At 41.0% G+C, this 15,305-nt stretch overlaps 1 protein-coding gene across 3 annotated transcripts in view; it reads left to right on the plus strand.

Annotated features, from left to right (window-relative positions):
• The window catches only part of PCSK5 (proprotein convertase subtilisin/kexin type 5), a 295,761-nt gene that overhangs the window by 88,461 nt on the left and 191,995 nt on the right, over positions 1-15,305 (plus strand). For all 3 annotated transcript variants that reach the window (XM_065407021.1, XM_065407022.1, XM_065407023.1), the window contains exons 4-5: positions 7,440-7,583; positions 11,063-11,139. In XM_065407021.1, coding sequence (XP_065263093.1) covers positions 7,440-7,583; positions 11,063-11,139 — 221 coding nt within the window. The remainder of the gene's footprint in view (positions 1-7,439; positions 7,584-11,062; positions 11,140-15,305) is intronic.

A 15,305-nucleotide genomic window follows, 5' to 3' on the forward strand; every position in this document is an offset into this window, starting at 1 on the left:
TAGTACAGTGGATGAAGCTCCTAGACCTAAAGAATGTGTACCATAAACTGCAAGGTCTACTGCCTGTGGCAAGACTCTTTTTACTACTGTTCTATGTGAAAATCAGGAAGAGCCCGTCTTTTTACAAGGTTCTTTTTTCCCTGTTAATTTCTGGTTGGGGGGGGGCTAATGGTTGGAACATTTACTGGGCTTTAAAGTACTTGTACTGTTCTACCAAATTAGTTCTAAATCTGCCAGATCTTTGACATGATCTTTAACCACTGTTAACTCAAGAACTGCTGGAAACCAGTGCTTTGTGCCATGTGATAGCTTTCAGAGGGCATAACATCAACAATTCATGAGAGATGGGCTGTTAAAAACTTGTCAAAGACAGAATAGAATGCCTTATATAGCTTTCCTCTAAATTCATTTTTGGCTCTGGAATTTCACAAGATATTGACTTTAAGATGATTACTGGTTCCTCAGTCTATCGATTCCTTTTTGATATTGATCCATAACTGGATATAGCCAGTATCAGACCTGAAATTAGCACACCAGGCAGAAAATGTTAAAATAATGATAATGACAATGAGCTACATTTGTAAACATCTACTCAATGTGCAGCGGCAATCAAAAAAGCGAACAGAATGTTAGGAATCATTAAGAAAGGGATACATAATAAGACAGAAAATATCATATTGCCTCTATATAAATCTATGATACACCAACATCTTGAATACTTCATGCAAATGTGGTTGCCCCATCTCAAAAAATATATTGGAATTGGAAAAGGTTCAGAAAAGGGCAACAAAAATTATTAGGGGAATGGAACAGCTTCTGTATGAGGAGAGATTAATAAGATTGGGACTTTTCAGCTTGGAAAAGAGACAACTAAGGGGGGGATATGATAGAGGTCTATAAAATCATGATGGGTGTAGAGAAAGTAATTAAGAAAATGTTATTTACTCCTTCTCATAACACAAGAACTAGGGGTCACCATTGAAATTAATAGGCAGCAGGTTTAAAACAAACAAAAGGAAGTATTTCTTCATACAACACAGTCAACCTGTGGAACTCCTTGCCAGAGGATGTTGTGAAGGCCAAGACTATAACAGGGTTCAAAAAAGTACTAGATAAATTCATGGAGGATAGCTCCATCAGTGGCTAGGGACACTGTCCCTAGCCTCTTTGCCAGAAACTGGGAATGGGCGACAGGGGATGGATCACTTGATGATTACCTGTTCTGTTCATTCCTGCTGAAGCATCTGGAATTGGCCACTGTCGGAAGACAAGATACTGGGCTAAATGGACCTTTGGTCTGACCCAGTATGGCCATTCTTATGAGAGAGGATGTAACACAATAACTACAAAACTCCAGGCAAGTCTGGCATTGAAAGAATGTAGCAGATAACAGAAAACCCCTTTAATAGCTGAATCACTTCTTTTAAACACTGTGTCTGTTTCTTAATTGCAGGAATAGCTTCCAAACTGTCCACATCCAAGTGATTCTTTTGGCCTCTCACCTCTATGAGACTTGAACTGCAAGTCTGAGGGAAGTTCTAGATCAGTAATTTTCCTCAAAACACCCTGTGACGTTGTGCAGTCTATATGGTTTTATAAAAACATGATAATAAGTGAATATAATGTAACTGGGATAGTTTTAGAAAAATATGGTAATAAGTGAATATAACGTAACTGGGATATGCTTCATGCAAAAGGTCTCTTGTAAGGTATCATTACAAAGCTTATAATCTACTGAGTGTGATCATCCGATTTGTATAAATGTACCACTCTTGTATCTAAAACTAGAAATATAAAATATAACTCTGAGGGCCTACTGTAATTATGTAAAGTGTGGGCCATTAATGATGGTTTGGAATCTTGATGACTCCCATTAACAAGGACCATTGTCTGCAGATGGCTGTTTACCTGTTAGTCTCCCGGTATATGTGTGTGCTGGCAAGTGGGCAATGAAGTCTTGCAGTGACATGTGATCATGTCACCTGAACTGGAATCCATCTTTAACCTGGTGCTTTTCCAGTGAGGGGGGATGGAAACCCAGAGGGACAAAGGGTTCCCGCCTTATGCAAAAGATATATAAAGGGGTGGAAGATAACAGAGAGATGGAGAGGAGCCATCATGAAGAATCCCCTAGCTATCACCTGAGCTGGAACAAGAACTGTACCAGGGGAAAGAATTGTGCCCAGGCCTGGAAGGTGTCCAGTCTGAGAAAAAACTTACTGAAGCATCTCTGAGGGTGAGATTATCTGTATTCAGTTTGATTAGGCATAGATTTGCGCATTTTATTTTATTTTGCTTGGTGACTTACTTTGTTCTGTCTGTTACTACTTGGAACCACTTAAATCCTTTTTTCTGTATTTAATAAAATCACTTTTTATTTAGTAATTTACTCAGAGTATGTATTAATACCTGGGGGAGCAAACAACTGTGCATATCTCTCTATCAGTGTTATAGAGGGCGAACAATTTATGAGTTTGCCCTGCATAAGCTTTATGCAGGGTAAAACGGATTTATCTGGGTTTAGACCCCATTGGGAGTTGGGCATCTGAGTGCTAAAGACAAGCACACTTCTGTGAGCTGTTTTCAGGTAAACTTGCAGCTTTGGGACAAGTGATTCAGACCCTGGGTCTGTGTTGCAGCAGACGGGAGTGTCTGGCTCAGCAAGACAGGGTGCTGGAGTCCTGAGCTGGCAGGAAAAAAGAAGCAGGGGTAGTCTTTGCACATCGGGTGACAGCTCCCAAGGGGGTTTCTGTGATCCAACCCGTCACACACCCTTCTCACTTCCTAAGCATTTTTGGAACACAAGAGTCTCTCTACCCCTGCAGAGGTTTCTGATTAAATGTTAGTTAACTGTAGTGTCATTAACGTTTTGCAGTTAAACAGTACAAAGAGAAACATCATCCTTTAACTGCTTTTTAAAAAACTCAGTCAAATTATATTGGTTGAGGGGTTGTTACTCCTTTCGATGATATCCTTCAGGCAGTGGGCAAAAGCTAAAATGATGCTCTTTTACTGTGACTAAACTAACTTGTCTGTGGGAAGGTAGGATTCCACGTACTTGCCTATTCTCTGTGGTGGAGGTGGAGAAATCAATCAGCAATACTTACATGGATGGATCTGGTAAAAACCTGCCACTCCCATGGTTTTGTATGTTAACAAAGTTAGTTGTTGTGGGGTTTCTTTGTGGTTTTTTTTTTTTTTTTTGGTTGGTTTTTTTTGGTCTGGTTACTGCTGGGATAGATTTGACCACTAATCAAATTTTTAAAAATCAATATTTTAAAATAGCCAACCAAAAATAAAAATGATCCTTAGAACTTCATATCAATAGAGATTAAGATAAATTAAGCCTCAATCCTGCAAATTTAATTTAGTGTGTCTGACTAGTTCCACTGATTGAAGTAAGATAACTCATGTGCTTATGTAAAGTTAAGCAGGACTGGGGGCAAAAACTACAACTGCATACACACAAAAAATCATATTCCAAAAAGGGGGAACAGAGAAAATACACTGACATTATTGCGCATTAATAAGATGCTTCAGTACTTGCCCATTGACACAAAGTCCAATTAATTTTAGGCACTTGCTTTCTTATTTTAATGACTATTCATTATTTAGGTAGCTCTGTAAATCTACACAATGCTTTCAAACATTTAAAACACAAAGTCTCTGTCCCAAGGATCTGATAACGTAATTCAGACAGATGAATATGAAACACAAAATAAAGATTAAACACAATACAGTTAAGGAAGAATGATAGAATGGAAGTCTGTACTGGAGATTTCTTGCTAGAAGTGATTTTGAAGGAGAGATTTAAAGAGGTGGAGGAGAGAACTTATAGTGGACAAGAAGTTGGAGGCTGTTCCTCATATTGCACTATGGGATGGTGCTTAACTGCACTGTAGTTGAGGTTGAAAGAGCATTTATGTTAAAAGCTAAATTTTCAAACTGCTTTAAAATCTACAGACCTAATCAGATTGGCCTGAAAAATGGTATGCCAGTTCAGAGTGTGGGGTACAGTTTGTGGTGCAAATTTGGGGTGAGAAGAGCTGATTGTGGGGCAGAGGATTTGTGGTGGAGAGAAGGTTGAATTTGATGTGGAAAAAAGAAAGGGAGCCAGAGACGAGAGAGAATGAAGGAGATGGGAGCATGGAGGCAGAGAACTGGTCAGAGCAGCAGGAGAGGAAGTTGATTCTAATAGCAGCATTTTGCCTAGACTAGGAGGGAGAGGTGAGAAGAGGACGAAGAGGCTCCATAGGCATGGTGAGTGATGACAAAGATGTTGTTAGTAGTAGGGGTTGAAAGGAAAGGATGGATTTTAACAAAGATGAGCTGCATCTTCAGCTGCAGTTGTTATGTGCTTGGCAAAGATGGGGATAGGAACGATGGTGGCTTTATACCACCTTTACATCCCTTATATGCCACCTATGCTATGGCCAAAGGATGGGCTGGGTGTAGAGATATGCCAGCTCTATACTGGCTGGAGATTCTCCTTTGCTGGGGGATTCTCCGACCACCCATTTAGTTTGGCTGTCTTCCCAGTGCTGGAGCACAAAGTGGGGGCCAGGATCTGGCCCAGTATATTAGAAGAATCAGTGAATCATTCACTAATGCGGTAGGTGTATCTTGTCTTGCTTTTTTGTACATATGTGCAGGAAAGAGACCAATGAGAACCTCTGCTGCTTCCCCAGAAGCAGATATTCAGGCATGGGCAGCCTGCTGACATCACTGAGGCCTTGGCTACACTCGCGGATTCACAGCGCTGCCACGGCAGCACTGTGAAGCGCGAGTGTAGTCGCGCCGCCAGCACTGCAAGAGCTCTCTCGCAGCGCTGCAAGTACTCCACCTCTCCGAGGGGAATAGCTTGCAGTGCTGCGAGGGAGCGTGCAGCGCTGCAGGCGCTGATTACACTGGCGCTTTACAGCGCTGCACTCGCTGCGCTCAGGGGAGGTGTTTTTTCACACCCCTGAACGCAGCAAGTGGAGCGCTGTGAATTGCCAGTGTAGCCAAGGCCTCAGGGAGAAAGGAGTCATTTTCTGGTAGAGGTCCAAGGGCCTTTCAGGGGAATAGGAATCAAACCCCCAAACACTTGCCCAGGGCGAGTGGTGAGACTAGACTAGTGGTTCTCAACCTATTTACCATTGTGGGCCGCATCCAATACTACCCGTATAGCCTCGAGGATGTCACATGGGCCGCTGAGCTGTGCTGATTGGGAGAACCACCGGACTAGACCAAGAAGCAGAGCAGCCAGAACTGCTAGTTCTTCCCCAGAGGAAAAGGGTCAACCCTAGGAACAATGAAAGGGAGGAGAGGAGGAAAGATCTAGTGGTGGGTTGCATGTTGGTTATTGGGAGTCATGTTTCCCTTTCCTCATTCCCAACAACCAGGAAGAAAGGAAGGGTGGAGTTTCTGCATTTTGTCAGACTGGAGGGATTATGTGCTGTGTTTCCTACCAGGTGTTGCCCCTCCCCCTCCCCACCTGCAGGAGAATACTTCACTTTTAGTATTGGCTTCTGGCTAATAAGTCTACTCCTCTAGCTAACAGGAGTCTGGTAAATATGTCAAGGCATGATCATCTCGGAGTGGTGAGTCAGCATAGTTCAGTAAATTGACCCTGGGGCAGGGAGGCTGGAACTCCCATCCCACTTCTGCCTCTGACTTGCTCTGTGACCTTGGGCAAATCACTTCGCCCTTCCTGTCTCCGTTTTCCCAGCTGTAAAATGGCAGTAGTCATATTTATCTACCTCACAGCTGTTTTGTGAAGATTAATTGGTTGAAGTCTGTAGTGCACTTTGAAAAATACAAGGGAACTCTATGTGTGAAGCACTGTTATAATCTTTAGCACTGCAGTGATAACACCATCCTGGATGATGGCATTGAGAGAACCCACCCAGACTTGATGCAGAATTATGTGAGCCTTTGCAGTAGTTCAGAATGCTGTTTTATTATTGTTGGTATATCACAAAGAGTCTTGAGCAGTCACTGCACAAAGTGTGCACAAAAGGAAGTGTAGAGTGTTGCTAACCTTATAAAACAAGCTGTCTGCACATTTTTGAATGATATACATAACTCTACTTTAAAACCTCATCTAGACATTCTTTGGAGTTGATCCCTAAAGTTGTACAAATGCCATGTTTATACAATGCTTAATAGCAAACTTGCTTTAGTAACCTCTAATAAACACTGTGAAAGCCACTGGTTTGTATATTATATCAAGGTGCATGGGGGTGAATAGAAGAGGCAGTGGTAAGAGCGGTCTCAGAAGTAATCTTACATTAATTTACACCACATTCTGTGCTAACAAATTGTCTTCAGTGGGGTTACCCCATTCTCCTCCCTCGTGTGTAAGTCAGGGCAGACTCTGTCCCTTTTTATTTACTTGAACTGTTTACAGTTTCCAAAATGCTAAAACATTACATTGAGGTGCATGTGCAAGGAAATGGGGAGGGGGGAGTGAACGCTGAGAGCTTTCATGTGGCTACTGTTGCTATGATACTAGGTTCAAGCATTTCTTTCTTTCTTTCCTTCTTTTTTCCCCTCCTTGCTCTCACTGAGTTGGAGAAAAGCAACACTGATGAGGGTCTGAATGGTTCGGGCTTCATAGGGAACCACTTTGTGTATGGGTCAGAGACTTGCTAGTGGGGGTATATGAATACCCAAGTGTCATTTCTCATTTCCATAGCAAGCCAGATTTTTTTACGTAAACGGGGGATGTATTCATGTCAGAGGAGAGTCATTCACTTTTTATGTACCCTAATTTCTCTCCGCACCCATTCCTCAGCAAGTTGTACCCCAACATGTTGACTTGTAGCCATCTACAATTCATCAGGCACCTTAAGCTGCAAGTTTTTCAGAGGGTTGTTTTGGTTACAGGTTCTTAAGTGCTGCTCATCTCCTGCTGATATTGCACAAAACCTGCCAAAAGCCTTCTTTTGTAGATAGAAACGAATCTGGATTAGTTTCCAGACATCCAGTAAAGAAATTATACAGCACGTAGGCTCCAAAAAGCAGGTTTTGTTTCCAGGGCTGTTTCTCTACAGACGTTTGTCTGCTTTTATCCACATATGATTTGTTTTGCTGAAAAATTCAAATGCACATTTCCAATGAGCACATTGAATGGTCAGGGGAAAAAAAGTGTTTCATTTTATACAGGGCTTCTAATTGGGCATCATAACTAATAGCCGCCCTTTTCTACTGTTCGGTATTTAAAAAGAAATAAGCAGCTCTAGTGATTTCCATTTCATTTAGTGTTTCTTTTAAATTATCCTGCTATTTGTTAATGAAGACATTGATCTTCCGTATCTGCTATTCAAATCAATACAGTCATCTGCTGATAATTTAATTGGTTATGATAATGAATAAGCTAATATCCCAACCCTCCCTCCCCCCACTGTTCAATTATCTCCAACATCCAATGCATTTATCTCCTCTTCTCTCTTTAGCACTGCAGTGATAACACCCATCACTGTCAGTCAGATATGAACATAGTAGGTGCTTGGAAGAGAGGCTACACCGGAAAGAATGTCGTGATCACCATCCTGGATGATGGCATTGAGAGAACCCACCCAGACTTGATGCAGAATTATGTGAGTCTTTGCAGTAGTTCAGAATGCTGTTTTATTATTCAGAATTAAGATTGCTGCTTGTAGAAAGATGACTGTGTTGTTCTGGTTGATGGAGAAAGAAAGAAAGAAAGAAAGAATAGATTTCCTATAACAGCAACAATAATAGGAAGGAAATTACAAAAAGTTATATTTTTTCATATGGAAATAATCTGTAGGATAATATCTTGTATAATGTCAGTTTAATATCTGATATGTCTTCCATAAGGAATCTATATCCTTATGGAATATAAGGAGGGGATTGAATTCAATGATCTCATAATTTTTCACCCCATATCTAAATACTTTGACCTGTGGTCTTCCCACCACCATCACTCTCAGAGCTTTTGAATATGCTACACATGTGCTAATTTCAAGAGTATATAGCTAAAGGGAGAGTATAAATCCTGGTAGGCCAAAAATATTTATCTAGAGAGATAACAGCCCATTCCTGAAGGTCTTAACTTAATGATATCCTCTTGAGTATTTATTTAAGTTCAAGCTATCCATCCTATGGCTAGAAAAAATGTAAAGAAAAAAAAGATGTGTGACTTGCACTCATCTGCAACACTTTGGCGTCTTGCCAGTATAGCTCTGTTGATTCCAATGACGTTACCCCCAATTTACATTACTGTAAATGAGAGGAGAACCATGCCCTTTGTTTATTGTAAGTTTCCTATGGCCTTATAGGTTTTCTGTCTGCTTGTGTTTTGTCACATTTAAACAATTGGTTTAAAATAAATAGGAATATTTGCTTAATGTACAGAGAGGCTTCTCTCTTGGTAGGTAAACTTTTTGTCTTATCAAAGCTGACATTGTCCTTTCAAGCTATTTAGAATCTCAGGGCAGTGCATTGCTAGGGTGATTATTCTAGGCCACAGGTATAGTCATGATGCAGAAGTGCACAACCTTGGGTGTCTTGTTGTTTTTTATTAAATGGAATGTGCATGCTGTACATGAATAGCAGTGAAGAAAACAGATAGTGCATTTGGGATGAAATTCTCTTGTGCAGAGGGCCAGCACAAAGGGTTCTAGCTGTAGAGGTGAATTTCATCCTGACAGAGCATTCAAGACAGAGGGCCTGGCTACCCTTGCAGATGTAGAGCACTGTGAGTTAAACCCGCCTTCGTAGAGCACAGTAGGGAAAGTGCTGCAGTCTGTCCACACTGACAGCTTCAAGCGCACTGGCGTGGCCACATTTGCAGCACTTGCAGCAGCACTGGGAGCAGTGCATTATGGGCAGCTATCCCCCCCAGCATGCAAGTGACTGCAACATGCTTTTCAAATGGGGTGGGGTGGGGTGGAGTGTGACAGGCAGCGCCATATTATTGCCTAGGCCGACAAGGCCTAGGCCTAGGGCGGCAAATTTGCAGGGGTGGAAGCTCCCCTCCGCGCCCCGCCCCCCTGCTCCAGCTCACCTCCGCCTCCTCTGCAAGTGCGCCGCCGCGTCCTGTTTCTCTCCCCTCCCAGCGCTTGCGCTGCGAAACGGCTGTTTCGCGGGGCAGGGAGGGACGGGGGAGGAAGGGGAACGCCACACGCTGGGGGAAGAGGCGGGGCCGGGGGCGGGGATTTGGGGAAGGGATCCAATAGGGGAAGGGAGGGGCGGAGTTGGGGCGGGGACTTTGGGGAGGGGGTTGGAATGGGGGCGGGAACAGGGCGGAGTCGGGGCGGGGCCAGGGCGGCAATTATTTCCCGGCCTAGGGGCGGCAAAATTATTAATCCGCCACTGGTGACAGGGAGTGTGTTGTGTGTATGTGGGGGGAGAGAGAGTGGGTTTTGGGGATGCTGAGAGTGTGTCAGCATGCTGTCTTGTTAGTTCAGACCCCCCGCCTCTCACTCACTCACTCAAAGCAAACAGTAAATGTTTGCTTTTTCTCGGAGCTGATAAGCAGCCGGCTTCTCCGAAACGGAGCTTTGAAAGGGCATTTCCTCATTCCTGCAGCCGATTTCACAACAATGACAAGAGTGGCCCCTTGACTTAAGGGGATTATGGGACGTTTCCAGCGGCTGATCACAGCACAGTAATGCAACAAACTCGTTCACACTGGCGCCGCAGCGCTCCAGCAGGGGTGCAGCAAACGTTATTCCTCTCGCCGAAGTGGAGTACCAGCAGCGCTGTAGCTGCGGAGTCAGAGCGCTCTACATGCCTTGCCAGTGTGGACGTGGAGCGAGCTAGGGCGCCCGGGGCTGCTTTATTGTACTCTAACTCACAAGAGTAGCCAAGGCCATAGAGATGACACTGTCATTAACATCCAGTCCAAAAAGTTAGAGATGGGTCCGCAGTTCTTAAGCCATTGATTTTGAATTAGCCACACTTAGGGCCATATCCTGCCATCCATTCTGTATATGAACTCCCTTTTGAAAACAGGAAGTTCTGCCTAAAAATCAATGACAGGATATAGCTTTATTTGTCAATTTAAGATTCGTTTGATCTTCACATACACTACATCTTTCATGTTAATTCCCATATCATAGGTTATTTAAACAAGTCAGGTACAACTTTCCTCCCTCATAGAACAGCTGAGATTGTATCAGATGCCACTAACTTTATCCCAGTCCTATCCTTCCAGTGAATGTAAATGCAGCTATTTACTCCCTTCCCCACCTTCTCCCCCTGCCAGTGAGGAATTCCCCCAGGGCAATTCACTGGTTTGATGACAAATGCCTTCTATGTGGCTACAAACAGGAAAATTTGAGGTGGATGTGGTAACTGGTTTTGAACAAAGGAGAGATTAAAAGGAACCGCTTGCCATGTCAACACACCACATGCTACCACATCAGTTAATAGAAGCCACAGAAACAAGCAACTGTTTGCACTATAAACTATTTTCAACAGGAAGAATCTTGGTAAATGCGGAAAATATGAGAAAAACACACATTTCACATACATTACAAATAGTTATGCTCCCTGAAAATATAAGGCAGTTTAAAATGGTATCTTCTTTTCCAGAGGGTATCGTTTGTGTTATGTATTTGAACGCTATGTGGGAATATTTTCTTAGAGGAATATAAAGGATATCTGCTTCCTAACATTTTGGGAATTTTTCTTTTCTTAGACTATATCCAATTGTCATTGAACCTAGATAAATTTAATGCAAACCTAGTCTTTTTTTCAGGTGTTATATACAGAGGTCTCAGAGGAGGAGTATAGGGTTTTATGTAATAAATTTACATATGTGACAAACAGCTCTTCCTATTTTATAATGGTTGTTGGAAAAATACTTTTGTCTAATGTATTTGTTATCCTCCACCCTTTCCAAAACAAAATTTTAAAAATGTAAATCCTGTAATTATTGAACATATAATCCTTTCCTAAAACATCACAAAACCTCAGGAATGTTAGTTAACCCAATTACTCTCTTGTAGAAACCTGCTGAAGAATGTATGTGGGCCACATGAGTCAATGTCTAATTAATGAGAAACTGGTTCTCTCTCTCTCTCTCTCTTTTTTCTGTTGATTACAGGATTCGAACGCCAGCTATGATGTCAATAGCAACGATATTGACCCCATGCCTCGGTATGATGCCAGCAACGAAAACAAGTAAGGCCTGTTCACTATGGCATGTTTGACATTTTAAATGCAGTGCCTCAAGCAGAACATACCAAATCTGCCAATGTAGTAGGTATGCACCCGAATGTCTCCATAAAGCATTGAGATTTGCATTTAACTGTGTGTTATGTATATATAATATAGTGTGTCTCCTCACACACTGTACAGCACTCACTCTGTGAGTAGATGGGTGCACTTATCTGAGAATTTATAAGTAAATCCATTAATTAGAGTTCTAAGCATTTAAAAATGAACCCATTTTGAATTTGTTTTTTGACAAGTCTAACCTTTTTTCAGATGCTGTTTCTAAGCAAATTGTTGGAGTCTGGTACTGTGTTTTGTGTGGACTTTGCCTTAGCTTATGATTTCCTTGCACTTTTAGTTTTTGTGGTGTTGTGAGGAAATACACTTGAGCAACTTCAATTCAAAGTTAATGGAGTTTTGTGTGTGTGTGTGTGTGATTTTACTAGAGGCAATTTAAAACTAACTAACAAACAAATGAACGGTAATTCGGTCTGATTGTAATTGTATGTCATTTGCTGCTGATGGTTAGATATTTCCGTTTGAAAGATAGTTTTCTCCTTTGGAGATCAACTTCTTTTTCAATGTTATTCAGCAGTTATTTTTAATGGTCCAAGAATCTCTCTGGGAGGCTCTTGGTACTATTCCTGGGGCACCTGGAAGGGCCCAGCACTATCACTGGGGCCCCTGGCGGACAGTTATTTATCTGTTAAACATGGTGCTTCACACAGAGAAGTATAATCCTTTTATAGAATCATAGACATTAGAAGCAATTATCTAGTCTCCCTGCCACCGCAGGATTGTTCCTACATTATATATACATGGAAATTATTGTAATGTTACTTGCCTGCAAGATAGATTTGCATTAGAGAAGCTATAAGGGAGGAAGCCTTTTCCTTCTCACCACTCCAGAGTTTTAGGCTATTCTTCTCCCCACCAGCCCTACAGTGCTCATGTTACAGAAGCCATCCTTAATTCGTTTTTGTCTGAAACCAGTCAATGCTGCAACCATTATGGTCAGAGGGTTCGCTCCAGAAGGATACTGAGGATCCGATCTTGCTCCCATTAGAGTCAGTGGCGAAACATCCATTAACTTAAATGGACAAATCCTGCTCCTGCAGCAAAATGGTGGTGGGCTCTGCAGGGTTTGTGCAGCAGAGAGCTCTGCCTTCAGGGACTCCTCGTGTAGTATGGCTGAGATACTGATGGCAAGGGAAGTGGTGCTGCTGGGCCACTTGGATCTTCCTAGCCTCTAGAGGGGAATGACACAGGAGCTGCAGTGTCTCTTCCAGTCTTTAGGTGGCAATAACTTACATGGCAAGGGTGGGCGGATTCTGCCAAGTGCCCAGTTTGGCTAATCAAGCTGAGCGCTGTGCTTGGGATTTGCCCACTCGTCTGTTGTCTCCTCAATGCCCCCAGCCCCTCTGGGTTTGGGAAGAAATGCTTCTTCAAACAAATATTTTGCAAAAATTTCAAGAAAATGTATGGGAAAACAATTGAAAATGAATGCATACAAGATCATCTGCTACAATAATATTTTCTCATAGCATGAATGTACCACTTAAAGCTTACTAGCTGTGTTATTTAAGATCTATATATAATATATACACATTACGTTTTTTTATAAAGATATTATAGTAAGATCTGGATGAGAACTAATAAGGGATTTGGATATTAAAACAGTGATATAGGAGGTTGTAAATGACTGGAAAATTCATTTCACACAGAAATCTATTATATTGAAATTGATTAGAATAGCATATCTAATAAATTATTATTATTAACTATTTTTTGTGGGGTTGTAATGTTAGCATATGTTCTAATTCAGGTTCTCTCGTTTGCTGTTGTTTACATGCTCCAAACATTATTTTCTAGACACAAGTAGATGCATGAACTATTTTCTTCTCCCTATACCATCCTATACCATAGGCACATTTCTTATCCTTTTTTCATACTGATGCTCACTTTACTGAATAATGTCTGTCTTTTCTTTACTAGAAAAATCTTCTAAAACAGTAGTGCAATTAGATAGTAATTGCCAATAAAACCATATTGCTTTGAAATCTGTAAATATCCTGCAAATGTGGTTTACTGTAATGTTAAACAAAAAGACTCATCAGGAACAAGCTATACAAAACTTGCTGCTATGCTAACTTGGTGAAGCAAGCAGCAAACCCAAGATCACAGACCACGTGTCAACAAGAAAAATGCTAATGATCAAATTGAATCTGTTAGGAGATGCTTCTAGGACATTTGTTAAGTAAAACAGAAAAAAAGAAGAAGCAAAATAGACTGCGAAGAGTCTTGCTCTTTTGAAATGTACTATAGCACTTTTCAGTTGAGGTTCTTAAAGTGCTGTACACAGAGGCCTATTATCATCCTCATTTTAGTGATGAAAAATTCAGGTACTGAAAGGTCAAGGCCTAAATTGTAAGATGTGTCTGTAAAGTTTGGGTTCCCAACATCAGGAATCTCTGGCTTGATTTTCAGAGGTGCTGAGTACCCTTAGTACTCAGGGCCAGATTTTTAAAGCTATTTAGGTGCCTAAAAATGCAGATAGGCACCTAGTGGGATTTTCAAAAGTGTGTTGGTGCCCTGTTCCCAGTGGTTGTTAGGCACCTATGCATTTTTGAAAATCCCACTAGGTACCTATCTTTAGGTGCCTAAATACCTTTAAAAACCTGGCCCCACTGACTTTCAACTGGGATTTTGGTTGCTCAATATATCTGATAATCAGGTACCAGGTGTCTCAAATTGGTCCCACAAAAATGGAGGCTCCCAAAATCAGTGGTCACTTTTGAAAATATAGGTCTTAGCAACTTGCCCACGATCTCCTGACTCTCAGTTCCTGCTCTAACACTGCTCCAACACGCAACAATGTTCCAATTAAAAAGGATAGTGGGACATACAAGTACACATCAGCAGGCTAAGCGAATTTATTTTATAAAGCAATATAATTATGGGGGTGGAGTGATAAGAAGAAATAAAAAGAAATGCTGCAAAACTAAGCAGGTGTCTTAGTGGAGCTTTGCTAGGACACAGCTGGGAAACTTCAGGGTACTGGTACTGTTTGCTAACTTTTCTCTTTTAATCAGTAATGAGGCTTATTAGGAATATAAAATTATGAGCAAGCGTAAATTGGGGTTTGTGAAAAGACAGTAGATAAACTTGAATGACATATTTTGAAATGATGTTTAAAAATAAAGTTCTCAAGTAAGTGTAGAGAATGGGGGGGAAGGAAAAAAACCTTAAATCAATCTCTTGAACTTTTTAGTCAAAACCAGAGTGGGACGATAGTGTCTTTAACTACTATGGTATGTAGGAGTCCTGCCAGAAGTTTACTTTGGTCTCTACAACTTGGCAGAGAATTGTGAAGCTTGTAAATGGTATGGGCCTATACTATAACTTCTCTTTGCACAGCTAAAGACAGCAGTCAGCTGTGGATGAAGTCATTCTTGCTATGCAAGTCATCTTGTTTTGATTTAATGCTGAGTGCTGCTGCTTCATACTATGTCTGTTATTTAGCTGTCACCCGTAAACATCATTTTAAAACAACTGTGTCACTTAGCCATCAGAACTCACTGGATAGAATGCAAACAGACTTACTGGGTTACAGCCCCATACCATTGGGTAAACTCAGAAATTAAAGAAACAAAAACAAACGTTAGCAACATTAAAACAAGTTTTCATTTTGGACCACAGACACAAAAAGGCATTTCTCTGTTTCAGGCTGAGATTTTCCTTTGATATTTCAGATCTTAGTAACCTATCTTTTTAAAAAGCAGGACTTCTGATCTGCTCCATATAAGAAAGAAGAAAATCAGGCCCATAATTTCTGATTAGGAGATATATAGTTGCTTTATTGGAATACAGTTCAAAATTTTGCAGCTTTATATTTAATTAAATTAACACATTTTATTTTAATAACCCTGTATATATACTTTTTTAAATGAATGAATTTGTATTTTTTACAAGAATGTGTTTGCATATTGACTGTAAGAGTCATGATATAAAAATGCTTTAAATTGGGAATCTTTGCTAGTCTAAAATCATAAAAGGTAAAAAAAATTGTTTTGGCTTTCTAATAGCTACAGCTCATAGTATCTACACAGTTTTATATGCAGTTGCAAAGGTGG

The sequence above is a fragment of the Emys orbicularis genome, chromosome 6 (genome assembly GCF_028017835.1).
Source record: "Emys orbicularis isolate rEmyOrb1 chromosome 6, rEmyOrb1.hap1, whole genome shotgun sequence".
In the NCBI taxonomy this organism is placed as follows: Eukaryota; Metazoa; Chordata; order Testudines; family Emydidae; genus Emys; species Emys orbicularis.